At 51.4% G+C, this 18,231-nt stretch overlaps 1 protein-coding gene across 1 annotated transcript in view; it reads right to left on the reverse strand.

Annotated features, from left to right (window-relative positions):
• Nucleotides 1-16,040, reverse strand: part of GDAP1L1 (ganglioside induced differentiation associated protein 1 like 1) — a 33,537-nt gene extending 17,497 nt beyond the window's left edge. The window contains exons 1-3 of the mRNA XM_008016737.3: nucleotides 15,798-16,040; nucleotides 5,639-5,831; nucleotides 4,303-4,476 (exon numbers count right to left, since the gene is read on the reverse strand). Coding sequence (XP_008014928.1) covers nucleotides 4,303-4,476; nucleotides 5,639-5,831; nucleotides 15,798-15,977 — 547 coding nt within the window. The 5' untranslated portion in view covers nucleotides 15,978-16,040. The remainder of the gene's footprint in view (nucleotides 1-4,302; nucleotides 4,477-5,638; nucleotides 5,832-15,797) is intronic.
• Nucleotides 16,041-18,231: the final 2,191 nt, after the last annotated feature.

Consider the following 18,231-nt stretch of genomic DNA (forward strand, 5'->3'; position numbering starts at 1 on the left):
CTTGGGCAACATAGCAAGAACCCATCTTTAAAAAAAAAAAAGTTAGCCAGGTGTAGTGGCGCACACCATACTCCCAGCTACTCAGAAGGTTGAGGCAGGAGGATCACTTGAGCCTGGGAGGTCGAGGCTGCAGTGAGCTGTGATTGTACCACACTCCAGCCTGGGTGACAGAATGAGACCCCTTCTCTAAAAAAAGGCAAGATAAATAAATAATACACTTCAGCAATATTATAAAATACATATTAAAAAAAATAAAAGTAAACTCTATGGTACAGCATGATTAATCTGTAGGGAAGAATGAACACAAGGCAGAGGGACCTAGGGGCTGCCTGCCTGGGGCACAAGGGGATGAGAAACCTAAAGGAGGAGGAGACTCTACCCTTGAGGACGAGTAGTAGATGCCAGAAACTGATAGACCCGACCATAGACCTGGTCATCTTCCCTGCCTCACTGCTTCTCCCCCTGCATTCTTCCCAAATTGCAGCATCCCCTCCCCGACACAAAGCCCAGTTAGATTCCTGGATTTGCCCTCAGCTCCTCCCACTGCCTCACTCCACATCAAGTCATTCCCAGGTCCTGTTGATTCTTCCTCCTCCATCTTTCTCATATTTTCTCACATTTAACCTCCTCCATTTAACTGACTCTTAGTTCAGACCCCATTAATGTCTCACCTGGATGATTTTACCCACCCTCTGCCACCTCTCCTCTCTCCCTTACAAGCCCTTCTCCCCACCCCTGCCAGAGATATCTTCTTCACACACTTGACCATGCCACTCTCTGTTGAAAACCCATCCCTGGCTCCTCACTGCCCTCAGATAACATCCTAGTTCCTCAACTTGCCTTCAAAGAGCCTTCAGGATCCACTTCCCTCCCTCTCACCAACTCCATCTTTCACTGAGTTTCCTCAGCTCTTCCTGTCCCAAGATGCACATTTCAGCCGCTCTACATGCTTGCTGTTCCCTGAATGTGCCAGACCACTCCACACCTCTAGGCTTCTGCTCATACTACTACTTCTTCCTAAACTAGCCTTATCCTCCTTTCCTGAAAGCCTCCTTCTAGATTCAGCTAAAGATTTCCTCCTCCATGAAGCCCTTCCTGATTCTCTAGGACGTTGGCCCACTCAATGTCTTTCTTCCCCAATTTACACCCTACAGAGTTAGGCCAGGGAATGCAAACACACTAATCAGAGCTGCCAGTCACAACTCCATTCACCTTGCTGTATGTTATGGAGCCCTCCCAGAGTTGTGCAGTCCACCACCTGCCTGCTTGCTGTACATGGAGATTTTAGTGCTAACATAGTTATCGCTGAATGTGTATGTCTCCCTCTAACACTTGAGCTTCTGGAGAGAAGTGGCTATGTCAGTATGTCAGATTCATCTTTGTTCCCTTAAAACCCAGCACAGGCCCGGCACAGAGCAGGAGCTCAGTGAGTGCTGAATGAATGAATGAAATGAATTAGTAACTTAGGTTGTTTAGCTTCTGTCCTCTGAGATTTCACCACCCACTGCCCCATCTCCTGTCCTGACACAAATCCCAGTAAACACTCCCAGATCATTCAGCTTCAGGGCTATATTAAGTCTCATTGATGTTTTATGAATGTGAAGGTCAAGGACAGCATCTTCTTTCTTGCTTGTCACCAGTGCTGCCCATGTGGCTGGCTTTAGACTCCAGGAGGGCAGGCCAGCCCAAGAGAAGATCTGAGACTGATTAAGGGGTCGCTGCAGGCTGGCTTCTACTCCTTCTGCACTCTGGGACCTCCCACCCCTCAAATCCCAGCGGGGCTGGAGTCCTGAGATCCTCTCTGCCTCCTCAGAGAATGAGGGGGAGGGAGGGAGTGGGCTGGGTCTGCTCTGGCTCAGGGCAAGATTGAGGGAGTGCCCCCAACTCCCAGAAGCCCTTGGGGACTGCCTCCAGCCCTCGGCCAGGCCCCTGCCTACCAACAGCCAGGGCCTGCCCCGTTCATTCTTCCCTCAGAGGAGAGATCTTCATAAAATGCAGATCTGACCACATCACTTCCCATCACCGTGTCTCCACTGCTCTTTGGACAAAATTCAAATTCTGCCAGACCCTTGTCCCCAGACACGCACCACGACCGTTTCCACCCCACCTTGGGTTACACTTGCACCACACTGAACATCCTCCATTCCCCAAACACAACACACCCTGTCCTACTCCAGAATGTGAAAGAATTCTCCCTCTTCCTCCCCTTCTACCTGCTACACATCCTCAGTCACTGCTGCATTTTGGAAGGCTTCTGTGGCTCGGAGGCTGGGGTGGACATTGTGTATGTCCACAACCTCCCTGATCTGCTCATAACACTGATGGGCACCAGATTAATTATTTTTAAATGAATTTATTTTTGAGCAGGTTATACATGTATATTGTTGAATTTCAAACAATATTGAAGAATGTACTATAAAAGTAAATTTCTGTCCTCCGCAGCTGCAGTCTCTTAGTTCTACTCCCCAAAGACACAAACTATTGGCAGCTTCTGTGTATCCTTCCAGAAATACTCCTTGCAGTGCAAGCACCTGTGTATCCATTTAACCCCCTTCTGAGTACTAATGATAGCACACTAGATGGTTTTTGGTTTTGTTTTTTTTTTTTTTTTGCCCTTCACTTTTTTCCACTCACTAATGTATCTTAGGGAGCATTCCATACACCTATTAATTTTTAAAAACATCTGCACAGTATTCCATTGTATGGAAGTACCCATAACTTATTTATCCAGTTCCCAATTTGTGACAGCTGGGTTATTTCCAGCAATATTCTTGCTCTTGCCAACTACGCTGCAGTGAATACCTTTGCTCATACTTCTTGGTGCATGTGTTCGAGTGTAACTGCAGGGTAATCTCCAAGATGTGGGCTTTTTCATGTTTGACACAGAGCGCCAGGCTGCCCTCCTGAGAGCTTGTTCAAACTCACTTAGTCCTGCACTGTAATTGCCTGGTGACTTGTCTTTTCTTCCATGGAACTTGACCCTGGGATGGCAGAAGCTGTATCTATTTCTGTTTGTCCCCAGTCCCCTGCCCAGGGCCTCATAAATGTTGTTGAGGGGGCTGTCGCTGGGAGCCAGATGTATAGGTCAATCCTGAGTCTTGGTCACATACAGTGGCTCATGCCTGTAATTCCAGCAATTTGGGAGGTTACGGCGGGCAGATCACCTGAGGTCAGGAGTTCAAGACCAGCATGGGCAATATGGCAAAACCTCATCTCTACCAAAAATACAAAACAATTAGCCAGGCGTGGCAGCATGTGCCTGTGGTCCCAGCTACTTGGGAGGCTGAGGTGGGAGAATCACTTGAGACTGGGAGGAAGAGGTTGCAATGAGTCAAGATTGTGCCACTGTACTCCAGCCTGGGTGAGAGTGGGAGACCCTGTCTCACACAAAAAAAAAAAAAAAAAAAGAAAAGAAGAAAAAAAATATTCTGAGTCTTGTTCAATGACAGTGGTTCTCAAGGGACAGGGACAAGGGACAACTTAACACTGCCTCAACCCTGCCTTTGAACATTAGCCACGTTCCTTTGAGGAGGATGACATGGCCATTTACTGAGCACCTATTATCTACTGAGAATCTTCAGGTGTCTTTTGGCTGTAGGACCCCATGGTGTTTGTTCAAAGCCTAGATCGTAGTCTGTAAACAGTTGCTGAGGGATTATCTGATTTAATCCAACATCCATTCACTGGGTGTCAGATACAAAAGGACAGGCTGTGAGCATGCCCAGGCTGGCCATTAGGACAGGACGTGCTCATGGGTAACCTTCAATCCAAGACCCCACTGGGGGCCTTGTCACATCTGGGCAGCCTTCCTTGGTAATCCTAACCCTGAGGTCACTCAGTGCCCTTGGCCACCGAGCACAGCCCTGACTATCTAAGGCTGAAAGTCGTGCGGGGAGAACAAACCTTGTGGGGTCAAACAGCCGCCTAGTCTCTGTATGGGAGGGCAGGACAAGAGTAGGGGGCAGGGGAGGGGGATGGGAGCGAGACTGGCAGATAGGAAGAGAGACATATTCTGTTAGAAACTGGGTGAATGCGATGGAAGGCTGGGAAGTCGGAGGTGAAGGGGATGGCAAGCAAGAGGCACAGAGAGAAAGAGCAAGAGTGAGAGAGAGTTCAGCAGAGTCAGAAACCAACCCCGAGCACTCAGAGAGAGGCGGGGACAAACGGAGAATGCAAGAGGGAGAGAAGGAGGAGGAAGGGGAGGACAGAGAAAGGCCCAGGAGGGGGAGGACTTCCTATGGAAGAAAGGAGTGGCAGGGAATGGGGGAAGCGGAGGGGCCTTCTCGCCGCCCCTGCACTCACTGCGGATCTCCGCCGTGGCGTACTTGGGAATCATGGAGTCGGTGGTGAGCTCGGGGTGCAGGATGCAGCCGTGCGTGTAGGCGTCCATGGGCAGCGCGTCCAGCAGCTCCCGGTACTGCAGCACCCGCGCATGCTGTGGGCTGCCCACCTCGGGCATCAGGGCCACCACGTGCTCTGTGGGCACCGCCAGGGGCTGGGCAGGGCAGCCAGAGGGGCATCTGCCCCGGCCACCTGCCCCCGGCATCCCTGAGCCCCAAGATGTCTCTGCCCAGAGGCCCCGGCCCACCCACGCTCGGGCTTGGCTGCTGGCAGACAGGGGTCCTAATGGTGGCCCGGTCATCTCTCTTCACTGGGCTCTGCCAAGCTGTCCCTGAGGGTTAGCTCCTCTCAGCTCCAGACTTGCTGCCTGGCGAGCGCCTAGGCCCCGGTGTTGCGGGATTTAAGAGAAGCTGCAACCTGGGTGTTCAGTGCTTGGGTCCCCTTGACTTTTAAACGTTGGCAACCAATTCACATTCTTTTAAAACAGTGCATGTCTGGGCCCTGATGCCCTCACAATGTCTGCCTGAGCCTCTGTAACGGGCAGTGAGTTCCTGAGCCTGATGAGGGCCTGAGTGGGGAGAGGATGGGGGGCTCTGTGAGGTTCTGGGGTATCTGGGCACTCCCTTGTCTGCAGAGTTTTGGGGTATCAGGGCCCTCCCCTGTCTGCGGGGTTTTGGGGTGTCTGGGAGCTCCCCTGTCTGCAGGGTTGTGGAGTGCCTGGGCCAACCCCTATCCACGGGGTTCTGGGGTACGTCCCCTATCTGCAGGGTTCTGGGCTGTCTGGGACCTCCCCCGTCTCAGGGTTCTGGGGTGTCTGGGACCATGTCTTCAGGTTCCTACGGGTTCCTAGGGAATCTATGTTCCAGAGGGAGCTGGGCCCTGCCCTTGCTCTGGAACCCCTGGGAGATCTGGACCCTGTCTGTGGGGACCTAGAGGGTTGTCTGGAGCCGCTCATGCTGAAGGGGCCGTGCCTGTGACTCCAGAGCTTGGGGGAAAGGGCTATAGCCCCACTGCTCCTGGTGGGGGTGGTGTCTGGGTTGTGCCCTTACAGTACCAGGGGACGGGGAGGTCTCTGGGGTCCTTATGGATCAGTAGCCACGCCTGTGGCTCTGGGACTCTTGGGGGCATCTGAACCCTGCCTGTGGCTCTGTGGATCCTTTTTGGGGAGACTGGGACTTGCCCATGGCTCCAGTGAATTTCCCAGGCTTCCCAAAGTTCTGGGACCCTGTCTGAGCCTGTGGGGGCCCCTGGGGATCTGTGGTATGGAGTGGGCCCCTGGGTGGGGAGGCAGCCGTACCTCCTGTGAAGGTGCGCTCCACATAGTCAATGATCTGGTCATAGTCACTGATGATGTTGTCGCGGTGGATGATGACGGGCACCTCCTCGCCCAGGTTGAGCCGCATGAACCACGGCTCCTTGTGCTCGCTCTGCGGCAGGCTCACGTCCCGCTCCTCGCACACCAGGCCCTTCTCGGCGATCACCAGCCGCACCTGCAGGCGCCAGGGTCAGAGCGGGGAAGGCGGGCGGACACAGGGGACACTCTGCCCAGGTGGGGCGGGGGTGTGCGGGGAGGGAGGTCAGAGGTCACACACAGGAGGGGACACGATTGCTTTCAGCCCGTTCTTGGGCACCTGGGTTTGGGGGGGATATCTCCCAGGGGCAGGTGCCTGGTGGAGGGAGGAATGCAGTTCTGCTTGGGGGACAAAGGGCAGTGCCGCCCGGTGGCTAAGGGGCTGGATTTGACAGCTGGACACACCTGGATAGGATTCCTGGCTGTGTGAATGTAGGCAAAGTCCTTAAACTTTCTGAGCCTCAGTTTCCTTATTTTAAAAATGAGAGTATTGACAGTACCAACCCAGTGTCTGGGACAAATGCTTGGCACTCAATTCGTGATCATCGTTATCACAGTTGAACACTCAGCCTGGCCCCAGGAGTGGATCTGGCCAGGAAATTCACAGAAAATCTTTTTTGTTTGTTTTTTTCGTTTTTTGAGACAGAGTCTCGCTCTGTTGCCCAGGCTGGAGTGCAATGGCACAATCTCAGCTCTCGGCAACCTCTGCCTCCTGGGCTCAAGCGATTCTCCTGCCTCAGCCTCCCGAGTAGCTGAGACTACAGGCTCCCACCCTTACGCCCAGCTAATTTTTGTATTTTTAGTAGGGACAGGGTTTTCCCATGTTGGTCAGGCTAGTCTTGAACTCCTGCCCTCAAGTGATCTGGCCACCTCGGCCTCCCAAACTGCTGGGATTACAGGTGTTAGCCACCGTGCCTGGCCAGAAACTCTTATCATTATCATAATCAATAGCTAAATTCCTCAAATTATTTGGGATACTAAGTGAGGGGAAAAGTAATTTGCCAACATTGGTCGAGCCCTTTATTTTCCCCAAACACCTTCTCATCTGGTTGCCTGGTTGGAAACTCACAATAGCCCCTACAGTGGGGTAGATTTTTTTTGATGAGAAAACTAAAGCCCAGAGAGGACAAGTATTCTACCCAAAGTCACACAGCAATTCAGCAGCAGACTTAAAACTGGAAGCAAGGTTCTTTTTTTTTTTTTTTTTTTTTTTTTTTTTGAGGCGGAGTCTTGCTCTGTCGCCCAGGCTGGAGTGCAGTGGCACTATCTCGGCTCACTGCAAGCTCCGCCTCCTGGGTTCACGCCATTCTCCTGCCTCAGCCTCCGGAGTAGCTGGGACTACAGGCACCTGCCACCACGCCCGGCTAATTTTTTTGTATTTTTAGTAGAGATGGGGTTTCACCGTGTTAGCCAGGATGGTCTCGATCTCCTGACCTCGTGATCCACCCATCTCGGCCTCCCAAAGTGCTGGGATTACAGGCTTGAGCCACCGCGCCCGGCCGAAGCAAGGTTCTTGACTCCCAAACCAGTGCTCTCTGCCCTGAGAGCTCCTTCCAGGGAGTTCTGGGCCTGCCCCTTCCTGAGTCTTTACGTTTCTAGGGGGTCCCAGACAAACACTTGAGCTAGTAGAAGCTGCCAGAGAGCCTTGAGGCTGGGGCATGCTCCTGACCCAGCCCAATATTTCTGAGCTAGAAGACGGTTAGAGATCACCTAGTCCTATTGCCCCCTGCCTGTGGACTGAGACTCAGAAGGAAGGATGGACTTGTCCAAGATCCCCTGGCAAGATGGCAAGTGGCCCCATTCTTACGCTTTCCTCGCCACCTTCCACTCTGGTCCAGGGGAGAGGGAGGGTATCCCCAAAAGAGGAAAGGCCCATTCCCCTTGAGTATCAGTGTCTCCACCCACAGCTGAGATGGTGGTTCTTGGGACAAGTTAAGCATCCAGAACTTGACACAAGTTAAGTGGCATCATGGGCAGAACCTGCATGGCGTTGGTTCAAATCCCAGCTTTACACTTATTTGCTAGATGACTTGGCTTTACAAGTAGCTTCACTTTTTTTTTTTTTTTTTTTTTTTTTGAGACAGAGTCTCCCTCTGTTGCTCAGGCTGGAGTGCAGTGGTGTGATCTCAGCTCACTGCAACCTCCGCCTCCCGGGTTCAAGCAGTTCTCCTGCCTCAGCCTCCCGAGAAGCTGGGATTACGGGAGTGTGCCACCACACCTGGGTGGTTTTTGTATTTTTAGTAGAGATGGGGTTTCACCATATTGGCCAGGCTGGTGTTGAACTCCTGACCTCAAGTGATCTACCTGCCTTGACCTCCCAGATTGCTGGGATTACAGGCGTGAGCCACCATGCCTGGCCAGCTTTACTTCTTTGTGCTTCAGTTTCTCCTCTTATCCAGTGGAAGTCCTATAGTAATTGCCTCGGAGGCCTGTTGTGAGGATTAAATGCATTAGTCCCTGTGGAATGGTGCCTGGAACACAGTAGCGATAATGTGTTTTAGCTGCTGGTATGAGGGCAGGTTTTGGAGGCAGACAGACTTTGACTTGGAAGCCTAGCTCTACTGCTTATTTGCTCTGTGACCTTGAGCAAGTCACTTGCTCTTTCTGATTTCTAGCTTCTGTGAAGTGAGAATTGCAAGTGTGAGGTTGAAGTGGGGTGTTGTGGAGACAGCCCCAGCATAGAAGGTTAATATATGAGTTCTAGCATCACTTATTACACACACACACCACGCACACACCCTGGCGCGTCCTAGAGTACTTCATGCCCCACCCTCACAGTGAACATAAACACCTCCTCCTGTTTAGTGGATCATGGGAAGGGAAAGGTAACTTACCCTGAAACACTCAACATTCATTCACAGACTTATTTGCTCCATTAGTCAAGAGCAGGTCCTATAGGTGGGGAGCATGGTGCAGGTAGAGACCCTGAGCTAGGAGGCAGGGACTCAAGTCCTCATCTTGGATATGCTATAGCAATGCTGTGTGACCTTAGAGCTATTGCTGCCCCTTTCTGAGCCTCCCTTTTCTCATCAACAAAACAAGGGGGCTGAATTCAGTGTTCACAGAGTGCCCCGCAGCCCTGCTGCAAGCTGACACTGCTACATTCACAACCTTGCAGGAGGCAGGAGACAGGGCTGGCTCTGCCTCCCTCCTCGGCAGTGGGAGGGAGCTTCTGGTTCTGTCTGAGAGAGGTGAAAAAACTGTTGCAGAGAGTGAGCAGCCTGGGGGCAGCATCTGTTTGGGTCTGAGTGTGTGAGTGCGTGTGTATGAGTGAGCAAATGTGTGTGCGTGTCTGCGTGTGCGTGAGTCTGGGTGCGCATGGATAAGTGTATGAGTAAGTGTGAGTATTCAAGGACTGTGTGAGTGTGGATGTGAGAGTGCCCATGTGTGCACATATGAGTGTGTGCCATGTGTGTGCCTGTGTCAGTGTGAGTGTGCATGCGTGGGAGCATGTATGCATGTGTATATTTGAGCTCATAGGCGACGTGTGCCCTGGAGAAGCCCAGAGTAGTGGAGACCGGAGTTTGGCTGGAGCAGAGAGCCCCCGTCTCTTGTCTTTACCTGGCCCTCCATCCTCCAGGCCAGGCTGGGACCTCTGAATGGGTGGAAACAGCCCAAACCAGGCCTTTGCCCTTGGTAGGGCCAGACGGTTGGCCTTCCATCTTGGCAGGGCACCTGCCTCCAGGGGCCGCTCCCATGAGCTGCCCTGGGTCTCCCATGAAGCTGTCAGATAGGGCTGCTATTTGGGGAGGGGACTATCTTTAGAGGCATGATAATCCTGCTTGGCGCTGCTTTGGGGTCACCCTGGCAGGCAGCCAAGGAGACTTTCACCTTTAGCAGAGCTACAGGCCACAGCTATGTGTCACCCTGTGGGGGAGGGGGACCCAGAGAGGAAGCCAAGCCTAAGGGAAGGGCATTCAGCTACCAAGGCCATCTGCCATCTCTGCCCCCTGGAGGCTGGACAAGAGCTAGGTGGTCACCACTTAGTGTGATCAGACATCAACCATCTCTGGGTAAACGAGCTTCCCTGTGGGTGCTTGAAAATCACCCACAGTGCCTCGTTGTCATGGTCAGGCTCTGCTGCTCCTCACCCAGGCCCTTGTTTATGTGATGGGCTCGGTTGGTGTCTCTGCCTAGTCATTTAGTTGCGTTGTGACTTTGTAAAAGACACTTAGCATCTCTGACCTCAGTTTATTTCAAATTCTTTTTTTAAAAAAATTAATAGGTCTTATTTTTAGAGCAGTTTTAGATTTACAAGGTCAAATGGCTTTTTAACATAACACCTTACAGCTTGCAAATCCATCACTTTTCACCACTTGTTTATTGCCTGCTTACTATGTGCCAGGTCTTGTTGGAAACTCAGCAGTGAACAAAACGATGATCCCTGCTCTCAGGGAACTGACATGTTAGTGGGGGCAGGCAGATGATAAGCAATTTGATCTGTCAAAAGATGGTGAGTGCTTCTGAAAAAAGAGAAAATAGAGCAGGGAAGGGGAATCAGGGTACCAGGGTGTCAGGGAGAAAGGTAGCAATTTTAATTAAGGTGGTCTATTAGGGCAGGCCTCTCGAGAAGGTGGCACTTGAGCAAAGGCTTGAAGGAAGTGAGGGAGTGGTCCACACCGGGACCTGGGGAAGAGAGCTTCAGCCAGAGGGAACAGCCAGTGCTAAGGCTCTAAGCATGTTGGACATAGTCAAAAGACAGCAAGGAAGCCAGTGTGTCTGGGGCAGGGCAGTCAGGAATAGACAAGGAGGGTAGGAGCAGAAAGGGTTGCACACAGGATCTTTTTTTTTGAGACAGGGTCTTACTCTGTTGTCCAGGCTGGAGTTCAATGGTGCAATATTAGCTCACTGCAACCTCCGCCTACCGGGTTCAAGCAATTTTCCTGCCTCAGCCTCCCAAGTAGCTGGGACTACAGGCATGTGCCACCATACCTGGCTAATTTTTGTTTTTTGTTTGTTTGTTTATTTTGAGCTGGAGTTTCACTCTTGTTACCCAGGCTGGACTGCAGTGGTGCAATCTCAGCTGACTGCAACCTCCGCCTCCCGGGTTCAAGCGATTCTCTTGTCTCAGCCTCCCGAGTAGCTGGGATCACAGGTGCGCACAACCATGCCCAGCTAATTTTGGTATTTTTAGTAGAGATGGGATTTCACTATGTTGGTCAGGCTGATCTCAAACTCCTAACCTCAGGTGATCCACCCGCCTTGGCTTCCCAAAGTGCTGGGATTACAGGCGTGAGTCACCACACCCAGCCTATATTTTTAGGAGAGACAGGGTTTCACCTGTTGGTCAGACTGGTCTTGAACTCCTGACATCAGATGATCTGCCTGCCTTGGCCTCCCACAGTGCTGGGATTACAGGTGTGAGCCACCACACCTGGCCGGGTTGTACACAGGATCTTTTAATTCACACTCCCAGGCCAAGGGGTCCATGAATTAATTCAGAGACTCCTTGAACTAGGATGGGAAAATTACATGTTTATTTTCAGTAATCTCAAACTGACAGTTAGCATTTTCTTCAATTATGAATGTAGGCGATAAAGTAGGGTAGCGTTTAGCAGTGCCTGCAATATTGTCACCACTAGCAATCAGATATTTTCATCACTTCACAGTTGTTGCAGTTGCCTCAAAATATCATGCGCATTCATCACGACTCCAACATGACAGCTGTTATGAGACCAGCCACCAGACCGTGTTACATAAGGGGTTAATACAGAAACATAAATATTATTATATAATGCCATACTTCAATACGATTGGTTTTCGTTCTAATCTAAAAATCCTATGCATTTTATTTTATTCAATTAACATTATTCTGAGAAGGGCCCATACACTTCCCCCAACTTAGGTCTTGACTCAAGTAAGGTTAGGACCCTGCAGGAGGGCCTGAGGCCATTGTGAGGACTCTGGATTTTCCTGGAGGGACCTGGGGAGGCACAGCAGGCTTCTGAGCAGAGAAGCAGGAGGATGTGTCTTGTTACTGTCCCCATCAGCTCTCCTCTGTGGGGCTCCTCTTAGGTGAAGGGAGGCAGTAATGGTCAAGTGCAGCATGGACAAGTTGGAGGACCAGCCCTAAGAGTTTGAAAGGCAAGGGCAGGGTGGGAGAGAGACCCTTCATCCTTCACCCCTTGCTTCTCTCCTGCCATGCCTGGGTGTCAGAACTGGCCTCTGGGAGGCCCCAGACTTGGGTCTCTTGCCTCTGGGAGCTGAAGGCTGGGCCGGGGCCCTCCAGAGGTACATCCAAGACAGGGCAGACCCTGAGAGGAGGCAGTAAAGGAACCATGAACCAGGCTTGCTGCAGGGAGCCAGGGACAACCCTCAGAGACTCACTCTGGTGGAAATAACAGCAGTAACAGCAGCCAACTCTTATTAGCATCTCCTCTGTGCCAGGCACTATTGTAGAGCTTTACACGCATTAGATCTTAATCCCTATGAATTCCAATGAGATTGGTACTAGTACCTCCCAGTACCCTCACTTTTAAGAAGAGGAAACAGGCATAGATATTGTAAGAAACTTGCCCAGTCACACAGCTAGGAAGTAGCAATCTTGGTTTTTGAAAAGTGGTGGGTAGGAGGACAGATGGATGCCCCAAAGGCAGGGGGCACCGAGAGGTAGGGCAGTTCTTCCTGCCTGGGGAAGGAGGAGGGAGGCAGGCTGTATCAAACATCTGCTTCATTTCCCTCTGAGAAAACTGAGGACCAGAGCGGGTCAGGTCACACAGCCAGTTAGTGGGACTGGCAGCGCTAGAACCTTGGTCTGACTCCCTGCATTTCTGGCCCTCCTGACCTCACTCTTCCCCACAAAGGATGAGGAGGCTGGGGGCAGGAATAGCCTCAGAAGCATCCTAACATTGATCTTAGGCATTTAGAGCCTCCTTCATACCCTGTGGCCCCAAACCATGACCTATGATAGTGCTTGAAAGCTCACTATTAACAGGCAATTATTTAAAGCATTGTGCTAAGTGTGTGAACATGCATGATATCACTCAATCTCCCCAACCCTCTCCCCCAAATATATGAGAAAGCTGCCTTAGAGAGATAAAGAAGATACTTGCACAAAGTCACATAGCTGGGAATGGCAGAGTTGGGGTTTGACCACATGTCTGGCTGATTCCAAAATCCATGCCTTTATAACAGCACCTAGCACTTAACTGAGCACTTTCTATGTGCCATGTGCTATTCTAGGTGATTGACATGGATACATTTGCAGAATCCTTACAACGACCCTGTTGGGGAGGCACCATTAATATTCTCAATTTACAGGTGTGGATAACTGGGGCATGAGAGGTTAAGCAGCTTGTACTGGATTACCCAGCTGGTCAGTGGTAGAGCTGAGATGGAAGTCGGGCAGTCTGGTCGTAGAGTCTGGGTCCTGGACCCACACACTGTCCTCTTGCCCTCTGGGTCTGGAATGATCTCCAGATGCCCAATGGAGCCACCATCACTCCTAGACGTGGGCTATTTTTCTCCATTAACATTTCATGTGCCATTAAAGACAGGCTATTTAGATGCTTGACAATGGGGAACTGCCCTCTTTATATAATTAAGGCCCTTCAGGATTGGAAAGAAGGAAGCAAACTCACCTGCTCAGCTCCTACTACATGCCAGGCAGTTAACATATGCCTATGTCTTCTAAAGGAATTCTGCAGGGTAGGATGTACAATCCCCTTTTCCGGATAAGGACATTGAGGCACAGAGAGGTAAAGTGACTTGTCCAAGGTCATTCAGCCAGTAAGTAGCCAAGATGAAAATAGAACCCAGGACTATGACTGCAGAGCCCATGCCCTTTCTGCCAAGCTACACTGCTTCTAGAATCCACCATGGGCCCCTGGGTAGGGGGAAGGCCCTGGTATGGGAGACAGAAAGATGCCCAGGTTAGCTTGGCCAGAGACTTGGTCAAAAGTGGGGCTGTAGCAGATGGTCTCATCCTGACTCAGGGGCCACCTCAGCCCTGAGCTCAGGCTACATAGGAAATATTTCATGGGGCAAAGAACAGGAGACTCCCTCATGATATGGTTATGGGAGATGCCACCTCCCTGCCCCCCTCTGGTCCCAGCTGCTGGGGCCCACTTCCTGTTGTTCTAGGTGGAAGGAGATTCTAGAATCTGAAGGGCAGTCTGATTCATCTCCAAAGCCCCCATCCCCAGGCTCCTTGCACGAGACATGGCATGTGCAAGCATGTGCAGAATTTGTGTGTGACTCCAGTATGACCTTAATTAACTCTGACCCCTCCTTTACCTAGTGCTTTAATAACATCATAATGGCAGCACGTGGTGGTTCATGCCTGTAATCCTAGCACTTTGGGAGGCCAAAGTGGGTGGATCACTTGAGATCAGGAGTTCGAGACCAGCCTGGCAAACATGGTGAAACCCCATCTCTACCAAAAATACAAAAAATTTAGCTGGGTGTGGTGGTGTGTGCCTGTAGTCCCAGCTACTCAGGAGGCTGAGAGAGGAGAATCGCTTAAACACAGGAGGCAGAGGTTGCAGTGAGCCGAGATTGTGTCACTGCCCTCCAGCCTGGGTAACAGAGCAAGACTCTGTCTCAAAAAAAAAAAAATAATAATAATAATAACACTCATTATCAATAGTCTTGACCCCTCGCCAGGCAGTGCCATCAGTACTTTTTGTGCATCATATCACATTTCACTCTCACAATAGCCCTCCGAGGAAGTTACTGCATTCACCCCATTTTACAGATTATAAATCTGAGGCTTTGGAAAGGCAAAGGGACCTGTCCACAGTGCCACAGTGAGTCAGTGGATAATATGATTGGTGGACCAGCTTCATCAGCATCACCTGGTCACTCGTTGGAAAAGCAGCATCTTGGACCCCATTCCAGACCCACTGAATCAGGATCATTGGGGTAGAATCCAGCAGTCTGAGTTTTAAGCAGGATCCTCCAGGGATTCTAATGCACGCTCAAGTTTGAGTAGTCCCAGTTTATAACACTAAGTTCCTAAGTTATACCCCTTCTTCAACAACGCTATCAGCAACCCTGAGAAGGGGTTGGGATTGGAAGTAGCTATTGTTATTATCACTATCCGGCTTTCCAGATGATGAAATGAGCCTGGACCAAGACTCAAACCCAAGTCTTTGGGTTTCAAGGCCCTTTTTCTTCATGGAATCTGTTTTTCCATCTGGGAAAAGAAGCGAGTGGAACAAAAGGATCTTCCAGGAAGAACAGGAGTCAGAGTGTCAGGCAGTGGTGCCGCTTAGGCCTCGGCAGGACCTGCCTCTGGGCCCTGGCCATGGTGCTGAATCCGTGGCCCAGAGACGGGACAACCGCCTCCGATGGGAGATTGCGCCCCTAGAGGCGCCCCTGTCTGAGGGGTGCAGTTCACTGCCTCACCCCCAGGAAGCGGGAACCCTGAGAATCCAGCATAAGACTGGATTTCCAACTGCCCCTCAGCTCCCCTAGGTCCTAGAAGCATTTTAGGGGCTGAAGCCACTCTGTGCCTTTAAGAGCAAAACAGAGACCTGATGGGCTGAGCTGAGCTGGTGTGAGGGGATAGTTTAACTCCTTCCTTCTCAGCCCAAGACACAGAGTGGGGGGTGGGCGACGACTGGGGACAGACCCTCCAAACCCCAGCCAGAAGAAGGCCCGCAGACAGAGGGGCAGAGGAGCTGTGACCTGGGGGGCTGCAGTGTCCGGGAAGGCAGCGTGCAGGGAGGGACTGAGAGGGGGCTACCGGGGCTGGACCCCAGGAAGCGCTTCTTCTCCCTCCCTGCAGCAGCAGCACCTCCCACCCCACCAGGCCGTCTTCCCAGCAGTGCCCATTCTCTTCCCCTCGCCTTTGTCTCTTTTCTCAGCACCCCCCCCCACCCGCCCGCGCCCCGCACCCCGACAGACCTGCTGTTTCTGGGAGGGAAAGAGGCAGAATGGATGCTCCTAAAATTGAGAACTGTGCTCCTGGGGCCCAGGCAGGGCCTGTCGCCTCCCAGGTGAGCAGCCCTGGAAGGAACCCCCGCGTCCCCCGACCTCCGGGACCCCCAGACCCCAGGTTTCCCCCTCCAGTCTTTCGCTGCCGTCAGATCCCTCAAGCCCTGGGGCTCCCCTCCCCAAGCCTCCCGGCCACCGGCGCAGGCGGCTCCCGGCCCGGCTCTACCTTCTGTGAGCTGAAGGACTGGGTCCAGTGGTACAGAACCAGGCTCTCCCTGGGCCAATGGGCGGGGCTGGCCGCCTCGGGAGCGTCGGGGGCCTCCGCCGGCTTGGCCGCATCGCTCTCCAGTGCGGAGATGGGCCACCAGCTGCAGTTGGTGGGGGTCAGATTGTTGGGGGTCGCCATGACAGCCCGGAATCAGAGGCAGGAAAGAAGGAGGCTCCGGCGCGGCGGCTCTCTCTCGCCCAGCATCACATGGCCTCGCCGAGCCTGCCCCTCTCCTCCCTCCCTCCCCGCTCCGTGAATGTCATTACTCACCGGGCAGTTGGGGGAGGGGGCAAGGGGATCCCGGGAGCTCCTTCCTTCTCCTCCCCCTGACCCGCCCCTGGCCCGCGCCAGAAAAGCCGCCAGCCCTCAGTGTCAGTCTCCCTGAAAGGATGGAAGGAACCCGAGGAAGTAGGTCGTGCCCCCCAAACAGCTCAGCGTGTGGGGCCAGGCACCTGCCAAAGATTCCACCATCATCAACGCTTTCCTGCTTCTCGGTCTTCTAAGGGGCAAATACCTCTTAACTGGGATTCTAGAGATCTGTTCCTTTAGAAATTAGTGTCTGGAAATTACTTGTCTCGCGTTGAAGCTGTTATCTTCTAACTTTTCCCCTGAAGGGCCTCGAAGGGTAGAGGGAACAGACTATGATATATTTAACAGACACTTACATAGCACTTACTGTATGCCCAGGCACTGTTCTAAGAGCTTTACAACTATCAGCCCATTTAGCTCTCACAATAGTCCTATTAGCTTCATTTTACAGAGAAGGAAACTGAGGCACAGAGAGGCTAAGTGACCTTGCCCAAGGTCATCGAGCTGGTAGGTGTTGAGGCTGATGTGAACATAGGCAGTCTGGCTCCAGAGTCTGTGCTCCTAGCCATAAGGTCATGAAAATATGGTAAGAATATAAACAACGGCACAGCAACCATTTATCAACCTGAGCCCCTTACATGCATCATCTCATTTCATCTGCACAATCATCATTTTTCACAGATGAGAAAGGTGAGGCTCAGAAATGTCAAGTCATTGGTTCCAGGTCGCTTCTTCTACCAAGGCATAACCAGGTGAGCCCAAAGAAAGCCCATAATGCCTTTGCTGTCACAAAGTCTGCCCTAAACATTCATAAGAACTTCAGCAAAGTTCCTTAATACACCTGTACTTCCATTACTATAAATACTGTGTTTTAATTTATTTACCATTGAGGAAATACAGAAGCAGACCCTGGGACAACAGATGGAAATAGATGTACTAGGAAGATAAGCTCAGTCCTCCCTCTTACCCCCAACCACCCATCCCCATCCATCATGCTGCTAAGGACTCCTGGGTACCTCATCCCCCAGGCTGTAAGCCCCACTCAAAAGGAACCAGTGAACCTCCTTCTACCAGGTAACAGATGTTCTGTGGCCCCTGGGTTTCCCTTTTGCCTTGGCTGCCACAAAACCTGTAGCTACATTTTCTATCAAGTCTCAGTTGCTACATTAGCCTCCCTCGTTCAGCATACATTTTTTGTCACTCTTCTGTGAAATTTTTGTTGTTGTTCACTGTTCGATTTTGCAAAAAAGGGCATGGTATATCTTGAAGGAAAATTCAATCCTGTATGCTCCCAGGGTTTAACAAAATCTTGCAGGTTTAACAAGTGCCATAGGCGATTCTCATGAGACGCAAGGTTGGTGATACGGTTTGCATCTGTGTCTCCACCAAATTTCATGTTGAAATGTAGTCCCCCATGCTGGAGGTGGGGCCTTGTAGGACGTGATTGGATCATGGGGGTGTACCCCTCTTGGCTTGGTGCTGTCCTTGCAATAGTCAGTGAGTTCTTGTGAGATCTGATTGTCTAGAAGTGTGTGGTCGGGAACAGGTTAAGAAAGCAAAATAAAAAAATAAGTATGTGGCACATCTTCCCCTACTCTGTCTTGCTTCCTCTCTCACCATGTGATATGCCAACATCCCCTTTGCCTTCAGCCATGATTGGAAGCTTTCTGAGGCCTCACCAGAAGCCAAGCAGGTGCTAGTGCCATGCTTCCTATATAGCCTGCAGAACCATGAGCCAATTACACCTCTTTTCTTTATAAATTACCCAGTCTCAGGTATTTCTTTATCTCAATGTGAGAATGGTCTAACACAGTTGGGAAACACTGAGATGGAGGAAAGATCCCTGGATTGGAGGCAGTAAGATAGGGCTCCTGGTTGGGTGACTTCTCACAGGTCACTTACCCTCTCTGAGATTCGACTCGTCATCTGTGAAGTAGAGATGATGATAACTGCACGCGGCAGAGATGGATCACTGTCACCCAGTGTTCTCAGTCCATAGGACACAGTAGTTGTTGGAAAGTGGCTGCCACTCACCAGGGACTACTCCACTTTGCATTGAGGTGGGGCAACCACATGACTGAGT

This window comes from Chlorocebus sabaeus, chromosome 2 (genome assembly GCF_047675955.1).
Source record: "Chlorocebus sabaeus isolate Y175 chromosome 2, mChlSab1.0.hap1, whole genome shotgun sequence".
Taxonomy (NCBI): Eukaryota; Metazoa; Chordata; class Mammalia; order Primates; family Cercopithecidae; genus Chlorocebus; species Chlorocebus sabaeus.